This window comes from Pempheris klunzingeri, chromosome 20, assembly GCF_042242105.1.
Source record: "Pempheris klunzingeri isolate RE-2024b chromosome 20, fPemKlu1.hap1, whole genome shotgun sequence".
Taxonomy (NCBI): Eukaryota; Metazoa; Chordata; class Actinopteri; order Acropomatiformes; family Pempheridae; genus Pempheris; species Pempheris klunzingeri.
Window position 1 is genome coordinate 8,371,036 of NC_092031.1, and position 8,979 is coordinate 8,380,014.

Here is an 8,979-nt window from a genome sequence, read left to right on the forward strand (position 1 = left end):
AAAACATAACTTGATTATTCAAGGATGATCAAGCTCCTTATTGATCCAGGAAGTTGGAATCTGTGAATGTATTTCCAACTGAACCAAACTTTGTTAAACTTATTACTCTGCTTCTCGCAGGTTCAAAACATCATCCTTCATATGACAGATATACAGTTATGAAACATCATCCACAGTGCCATGTAACACTATCACAGCTACTGTATTGATGAAGTGCAAATTAAATCTGGAGGACTCCTCATTAAATTGACTGGAGATTCTAACCTCTACAAAGGAAATACGCTAAAGAAAACCAGTGATATCGTATCATGGGACCAAATAAGCAAAGGAACCAGTCACTTCGCTTAATAAGGAAACTACAGTTATTGCCATGATGACAATCAGAACTCTACACTCTCCGTGTGGTGAAGTGAATGATCTTGAAGATGATTCTGATCTCCTGTGTGCACTTCAAGGACTTCTGCTTCTCCAATTTTCTCTGCAAAACAGAAACTCAAGTCAGACTCTCGCAAAGCCACTGTTTGCCACAGGAAAAACTATAAGAAAAACTGAAAATAAAATCAAACAAGATTGCTTGATGTGCATACACCCAATTTTACTTTCATGCTGTATAAGTACTATTTTCATCTTCATGAAGTACACTTATTCCCAACAGTATACAATACAGAAAATGACATTGAGAGGCTGTATTTCAGTGCCATTACTTTGAAATGCACATTAGAAACACAAAAAGCATCATTCCTTGCAAAGCTGGAAGCACCAAAAGGGTTTTCTAATAATGTTTTTATAATTATTTTATTTTAATTTATTTTTTATATCTCTAGAGCCTCTGATTTGTGTAGTGTATTAGTCTCTAGCCTGTGTGAAAAAGAAAAAGGCCCCAGTGATGGACCAAAACAAATTTGCTATCAGAAAAAAGAATATATCAAAAGAGGAGATGGCAGAGGGATTTTTTTTTATCAAGGACCCCTAAATTGACACAAATTAGACCACAGAGCCCCATTTTATAACATTTTGTCCAAAGGTCCCCCATCTAATTTTAGATTTTAGACATTTTTTTTTTTACAATAAAGTAGTTATACATTCTGTCATTGTGTTCCTTATGGGTGGAATAATAGTTGAAATAAATTGCTGAGGACCCCATAGAACCCCTTCAAGGGTCCCTAGGTGTCCTTTGATCCCATTTTGAGAACCACTGTTCTCGAAATATATGATATATATCCTGAAAAGCAGTAAAACATTTAGTTACCTGGTTTGTCACCACTGGAAGCTCGGCTCCCTCTGTATGAGCTACGGAGGAAAATGGAAAATGTAAAACACACAGAGCTTTCAACATTTTTGATCAGAGGAACCAGATGAAAATTCTAAGGATCATCCGGACCTTATTCTCCGTGGTTTGTTCCACGACTGGTCAAATGATCGCCCATATGCCGGCGGAGAAGCATCAGGGTGAAATGCCTGGAACTGCTGGATGTTCTGCTGATGACGACCTGTGAGGTCGACGCCATCCAGAGCTTGTTTGATCATCCCCATCACTAGGTCTTTCTCTGAGGATACAGCACATCACATAATACTTGGAAAAGAGCTCAGTGATTCATTTCATTATCAGCAGCAGTATTTATATGGATTTCCAGCGGTTAATTAAAATGGCTGGATAAATTGTTGCAACCAAAAAACAATTTATAAAGTAAACACTTCTAAAAACTGGAAACTGGAAATGCTAAAGCCACTTTAATTAACCTCACCTAAATGTCCCATATTCTGCTCATTTTCAAGTTTAACCCTGTATTTGGAGGTCCAGGTTTACATGCAACAACAAGCTGGGATGAAATGTAACCTAAGTGATTGAAGAATTGTCATACATTTCTAATTTCTTTCTGGTTCAGCACCTATAAAAGTACACTAGTATAGACATTGGATAAACAGTTTGAAATATATTGTCTTTGTGCACAAACTAACCTCATTGTCTAAGTGGAAAGAAAAAACATTTTACCTCTTTGGCCTGCAAGCAGGAGCCACTGCTGGACTGTGGACAGGGAATCTGTCTGCAGGATCTGACAAAGTAGCTCCAACACCTGACAAGAGAACAGTAGAATCATCCCTGTACTAGCAAACAACATAAATTAAGTAGCTGTATAGTCTAAAATTGGAATTGAATTTCTATTATGTTGGAAAGCTCTTTTTGATCTTCTGGTAACTCTTCCTCTCTAAAACATAATATTACATGGCTTTGTCTCATTTCTACCTCAAACTACCACAAATGGCACTTTTTCTAACTGTAGAAGAGGTAAATATGAGTGGATTTCACCATGAGCTCTTGATCACGTAAGGGCTGAGAGTAAACCAGGCGCTGGGGATGGGCTCTGCGTTGGTAAGACTTGGAGGATGGAGGGACGATTCTCCCAGTTTCAGCTGAATATTGGGTCTTTCGGTGGGCAGATTCTTCCTCAGGTTGGTCCTGGAATACCAAATCATGCTGTCCAGTGCCGAAACTTCAGTTGAATATACATTGCCAGTCTTAGTTAAATTAGCTTTGAATAAGTAAAGAACTAAGGAACCAGAAACATAACTTGACAAGACTGAGAGTCTACAGCCATCCTAGCAGCTCAGCAAGGCTGAACTTGAGCAGAGCACCTACAGAGAATGATTGACGTCTTTATTAGAGGGCTGACAGATTGTATTTTCATTTTCATTTTCATTTTGACACCAAAAGAGCAGCAGGCTAAGTATTTTAGAATTAAATCTCAAGGGCAGTTTGTTTTATAATTTAAAAATTGTTTTTAAAAAGTGCATTCATATTTTAATTTTGACTTTTGTATTTTGCTTGCATGAATGGAAAATTATTTTTATTGCATTTTTATTTTCATTTGAATGAACACAGCAGGGTACACCTTTGTAAATGAAATGGCAAACAGCTTGTTCATTTTCATTTTAAAATGGTCAATCACTTTGATGTAGTCTCCTATAGGCTTCCATACCATTAATTAACCATGAACATAGTGCAGGTTACAGCAATCATAGCAATACTCGTACCTCTTTTTTGTTCTTTTGTGCCCGAGAAGACAAACTGACTTTTACAGCTAGTTCTTTAAGTTCATCCTTCCAGGCCTCTGAAAACAATGCTGACATGAGAGCGGAGAAATCGCTCACGTTACTGTGAAGCTTAATGGGGATGCTTTGATGGCAGAGCTTTACAAAATTCCTGATAGAATTTAGGCGCTGAAACTTACCAGATTTATTATTGTTACTACTGACTCCATGAAGATTCTGAGCAAGAGGAAAAGCAAAAGATGCATCAGGTGCTCTCCTGAGGACGTGGCTTTTGAGAAGTGGATGAGGGAATAATGATGAGGTGACATACCATTCATCTCTCACCATACAAACAGGCCTTCCATTGAGTCCTGCAGGAAACAAAAAGGCTTGAAGAGGTCAAAGGTTCAGCAACACTTGCACTATATAGAACAACTGTATTGATTGACCAATTCCGTTTTGCTTGTGGCCTGTATCAGGAAAGATGAAGACACAGTATTCACAGTTCAGAAACAAAGTAAAGGGCTTCAGAAGTGTGACACAATAAAAGAGATGCCCTGAAGAAATGAAGCAAAATTCCCGCTGAGACTAAAGGTAACAAGTTCATGAGAACCTCAGGGATGAAACCTACTTGTCTTTGATGTACGATACTCCAATTCCAGGTGTCAAAACAGCTGCTTATGAAATATTTCATTTACAGGTAACAAAGCTCAGGAAAAGATGCTTTCACAGCAACATCAGAGTAAGGACCTTGTTAATGGCTTAAATCATGAATGAGTTATGGATTTCATCACTTTTATTTACATTTTCATATATAGTTTGTCTGTCACTAACTTGGTCTGTCTGCCATTAGCTGGGCCGGTAGTGTACAGTTGGTTTGGTTTGGAGTATTTAACCGTGCTATTGGCGTGACAGTAGGGAATACTGGTTTTGCTGGGCGGTCGGTGTGAGTGTTGATAGGTCCACCACTTTGGTCTGAATGGATTAGTTTGAAATTTGAACAGAAAATTGGTGTCCAGTGGATGAATCACCAGCTTACCACCCAGCCGACTTAGAGAGGCAGGTTGACATTTTTGGTTGTTATTGAAATATCTCAAACAGTGGATCGATTGCTGTGAAGTTTGGTGCAGACATTTGGTGGTCTCCAGATGATAAATCATAATGATTGACATGGCTCTTAATCTACTGCCACCATCAGGTTGGCAAATCTTTATTTTGTCCATTGCTTTAGTTTATGATCAAATTGTGTTTTGTGTTTAGCGGTAATTAGCAAATGTTAACATGCTAAACTAAAGTGAACATGATAAACATTATATCTGCTGAAGTTTTACGCAGCTCCAATGAAATATCATTTGAAAACAACTTTGAAAACCTATATTGGAGCCCGAATGTTCTGCTGACCTTATTTAACTGGAGTTTTACTGGAACCACATACTCGGGAAAATCATATATAAACGTTCAGAATGCGTGTACCATCTGTACTGCATGGCTGAATGAGAAAACACTTTCATTTAATGTTTAGGAAGGAATATGGCATGGCTTGATTCAACTGTGAATTCAACCTGTGAAAATTACATTTCAATACAGTCCATGAATTTCTTCTATTGTCTGGTCCTAAGTGTGTGCTCACCTTGAATATGTCTGACCCTGTGTGGATGGGGGTTGTGCCTTGAAAAGAATGAGTGATGACTCAAGGCACCAAACCGAGGGCTGCTTGTCGTCAGCCTCTTAGTAAATTCTGTGGTGAACAGATGAGTTTGACCATTGCTCCTCTCTCCAGTTGTCCCTTGAGAGTCTGGAGTCTGTGCTATCGACATCCCTTGGAAGAAGGAATTTCTCTTTTTTTTTTCTAAATCTGAAGGAATAAAAGAAAAACCCTGACATGCATTTATACAGAGACAAAGATTGAAATACTGAAACTCTAATATTTAAGGCTCTTGTGATTGCAAAGCTGTGACCACATCAACATGCTAAAACTTTGAAAACTAAAACAAGGAGCAAAGCAGAAATTATTCAATCAATAAATCAATTTGTTTAACTCAACTTAACTTTTAAGTTTCATCAAGAAATGTGTATTTTGTGTTCTGCAGCAAGAAAATAGCTTAAGATTTAGACAAAATAACTTTGAAGAACCACTTTACCTCTGTAAACTGCCTTCAGCTCAAACCCTCTGGTACTTTATGCTCTGCTGTTGCCTTAGTTGCTAAGGAACCAGAACTAAACATGAAACAATGGCATCTGTGCACAATGAGTGACTGCCTCAATCAGTTTACTTAACAGGATTATCATGTGCAAATATGCATGTAAGAATCTGTTTACTGCAGCAACTAGTGCAGCAAATCTGTGTGAATGTTAATGTAAATGTGCTATGAAAATGATGATTAATCTCCTAAGGATTCTTCTGCCTCTGGCTTTGTGGCATTTGTATTTCACAGTTTTGCAGTTGCAGTTCGTTTTAGAGAGATGCTTCTTTACCTTTTTTGACGTGATCAAAATATACACAATAAATACAATTATTTACAATTACAATATTATATGTATTTTTAGAAATTGTTGATGATGAAATGATGAAAAATGAAAGTGATTGTGGTGGTTTAAAAAATAAGAATTTCTTTGAAAACCTCAATTACACAAGGCATTAACAGTATTTCAATAACGTCAGTAGATTACATCTACCCGCTCTGCGCTACAGCCACCCTATGAAAACTCAAGTAATTAATATGTTACTATCATCTTACAGTGTTTATTCAGTACATATTTCACAATTTTAATCTTGTCCTGGGTCACATTTTTCATTTTCTTACTTTAATCTATTTCTATTTATGTTTTTATATTTATTATATATTAGTTTTTTTTTAGAACAATTGTTCACTTGAGCTAAAGGACGTTTTACAAAAGTCAGACAGCAACAATGTTTGAATCACACCAGAAATATGTGCACATACCTGAGCTGAGAAGTCCTCCATAGCCGTAGAATGTTCGTCTTGTTACTTATTAATAATCATGTTACTAAACTAATAATTTTTTTACCTGATATTTTGTCATTCATCAGAAATGTATGTTATGATGTTTATGTGATGTATTTGTTATGTGTCTAGCAATTTTTGTCCTTGACCACTGACTACTGTGACCATACTCAATTTCCAACACAATTTTAACACTGTGCTCCTCAGAGCTCTAGGGAGATCGCGAGTCAGCATGGCTCTGAAGCCCTGGGCAGCGGGAAGGACCACAAAGGTGCCGGATGCTGACTCACAATCTCCCTGGAGCTTTGAAGCGTCTGCCTTATGCTGTCTGGCTTCCGCTGTTCTCCCCACACGATGATAAAAGTGATCTGCTGTTTGTGATTTTGTTTTCTAAATTACAAAATTAATCTGTCTCTGCAGACATGCAGAGATACAGGCATGCTGAGACACAGAGAGAGAGCGGGGGAGGGGTGCTTACATTATAAATTCATGAGGTTATTGATAAAGATCAGTTCTATGTTTGATTAAAGAGGAGCAGAGGAGCAGAATTGCTTGTAGACCAGTGTAGAGAAATGTGTTTCTGTGAGTGGCCAGGCTGCTGCTCGCTGAGAATGGATATATCACTGTGCTTCGTGGCACCTCTGCCTCCTGTGGGTCCCCACTGTGAAAATAAGCATGTGCCTCATGTGCCGCATGTGCATGAGACTGCTCTTGCTCAATATAGCGCCAATTCATAACAGTGTTATCTCAAGACGCAGGTCTAAAAACAGGTCTATACCAAACTCTTTAATTAAGAGACAATTCAAGAATTCAAATCTAAGGATCCAAGAGAGCAGCAGGCAGGAAAAACACCCCTTTAATGAGAAGAAACCTCAAACAGAACCAGGCTCAGAGGTGGACGGCTTTCTGTCAGGGTTCGTTCTTGGTGTAGGTTGGACAGAGAGAGAGAATTATAGTACTGAAATTAGGAATATAACTAATAATGAGCAATATGGTAACAGTGAAAAACATTAAAATAGTTGTTTTATGAATAACATAACACGACTAACACTAGTAAAAGATTCATGAAGCCAGAGAACCGCTGCCAGGAGAACCATGACCACAATGACAAGTGAGAAAAGCACAAAAAGGCTCCAGGGAAGATCCAACGTTGGTAACAGACATCAAAGGGACATGAAGCATAAGGATGGAGAGGAAGAGGAGGAGAGAGGAGCCCAGTGTATCGTAGGGAGTCCCACAGTAGTCTAAACCTATAGCAGCATAACTTGGGGCTGGTCCCAGGCCTGAGCCAGCCCTAAACTATAAGCTTTATCAAAAAGGAAGGTTTTTAGCCTGCTCTTAAATGTAGAGAGGGTTTCTGCCTCCTGTACCCAAACTGGAAGAAGATTCCACAGGAGAGGAGCCTGATAGTTGAAAGGTCTGCCTCCATCATGACATATGAGGACTTTAGGAACCACCAGTATCATTCTGGGAGCACAGTGCTCTAGTGGGGTGGTACGGTACTATGAATTTTTGAACATATGATAGAGCCTGACTATTAAGAGCCTTGATGGTGTTCTGTAATGTATTCTGAATGCACTCAAAATGAAAAACGTGAACTTCATTCATGAGGTAAGAAGACATAAAAATGCAGACGTTAGATTCCAGTTGCCTGAATTGAAAATATTTCAAAGGCTATTTACCAGGACACTAAAGCATTTCAAATCCACATGATATTGTGACATGTAGGACTTATTAACCCAAGACTGAAGCCATAGATGAGCAAAGCAAGTATTTCTATTTACTTGGTCACAGACACGGGATAGCTGCATGCACTGCTCTTCAGTTTGTTATTTTTACAAGTGAGTAATTTTGATATTTTTGCAGAGGTTGAATCATTTTTTCAGACCATTTGGCTTTGACAGAGTCATCAAAAAGCATGCATTAAGAAAGTGGGTCATATCCTCATAATTCTGTCTTCAATTATGATCAATTGTTCTTTGCTTTTCTTGAATCCTTGAATACATCTCACAACCAAAAATGTTGTTGTTTCAATATACTGTATGTATTTTCTATGGGGTGCAGTGACCTCAAACTTAATGTAACTCAAAACTCAAAGTTTAGGGTCCACATGAAATATCGTCCATTGGGTGCACTTTAAATAAAAGTAGCCATAAGTCTATGTTCACTGTATTACAGTGATTATAAAAGATTAAATGAAATTTCTTTTAATTGTCAAAGTCTTCTGTTAATAAAAATCACAGTCACAGGGGTTTGTATAGCGCCTGATAGTTGAAAGCTCTGCCTCCATCACAACTTTTGAGGACTTTAGGAACCACCAGCATCATTCTGGGGTTAAAAATTCACCCATGGGTGCTGACGGTGCATGGTGCATCTTCCCCAAGACAGTAATTAATTTGTTGCCCATCATGTTTGTATCGAAAAACACAAAATCATTAAACGACTTTTATCGTCTTCTCTTGTGACAGAGACATATTAGATTTGTTGAGACTAAACAATGAATATTTTTCTTTTTTCTGTATAGATTCTTCTAGATGCTTTCTTTCACATTCAATTTGATGGTTGCTATAGATGCTACATAAACTGTTTTTGAGCTATTCCACAACAAAGGCTTTCATTTCCTGCTGATGCATTCACATACACCTATACAGTCCCATGATCTTATCTTACTTCTTCATATAATTTCAGCATATGAAGAATAAAGGGGGCTACAAATGAATTTAATGTTGCAATCTTACACTGTAAAATGTGATAAAAACTGAACCTTAAACCTTCATATGAGGTATTTTGTTTTTCAAATGATATTGTGACCTTGGCAATATTCTGTCAGGGTGGTTTTGAGATATTGAGTTTTCACATCCCAGAGCACAAAAGTCATCCACTAAAGCTCTGTTTTATTTCTAAAACTAAGATGCACTCTCTTTTAGGATTGGTGGATTTCAGAGAGAACCTTGTGATTAAAAGCTCCATTTACTGCTTTTAA

General features: G+C 37.8%; 1 protein-coding gene across 1 annotated transcript; it reads right to left on the reverse strand.

Moving 5' to 3' along the window:
* Window positions 1–380: 380 nt before the first annotated feature.
* tbata (thymus, brain and testes associated) lies at window positions 381–4,847 on the reverse strand. Its single transcript, XM_070852246.1, has 8 exons — window positions 4,661–4,847; window positions 3,231–3,401; window positions 3,034–3,122; window positions 2,309–2,458; window positions 1,994–2,075; window positions 1,382–1,547; window positions 1,250–1,290; window positions 381–478 (listed from the first exon to the last, which is right to left on the reverse strand). The coding sequence occupies exons 1-8, from the start codon at window positions 4,845–4,847 to the stop codon at window positions 381–383; spliced, it is 984 nt and encodes a 327-aa protein (XP_070708347.1).
* Window positions 4,848–8,979: the final 4,132 nt, after the last annotated feature.

Coding starts and splice junctions, on each gene's coding strand:
- tbata (XM_070852246.1), bottom strand. CDS start 4,847: ATGTCGATAGCACAGACTCCAGACTCTCAAGGGACAACTGGAGAGAGG. Junction 3,123..3,230: donor TAGTAACAATAATAAATCTG/GTAAGTTTCAGC, acceptor CTCTCATGTCAG/CATTGTTTTCAGAGGCCTGG. Junction 1,291..1,381: donor AACAAACCACGGAGAATAAG/GTCCGGATGATC, acceptor TTTCCTCCGTAG/CTCATACAGAGGGAGCCGAG.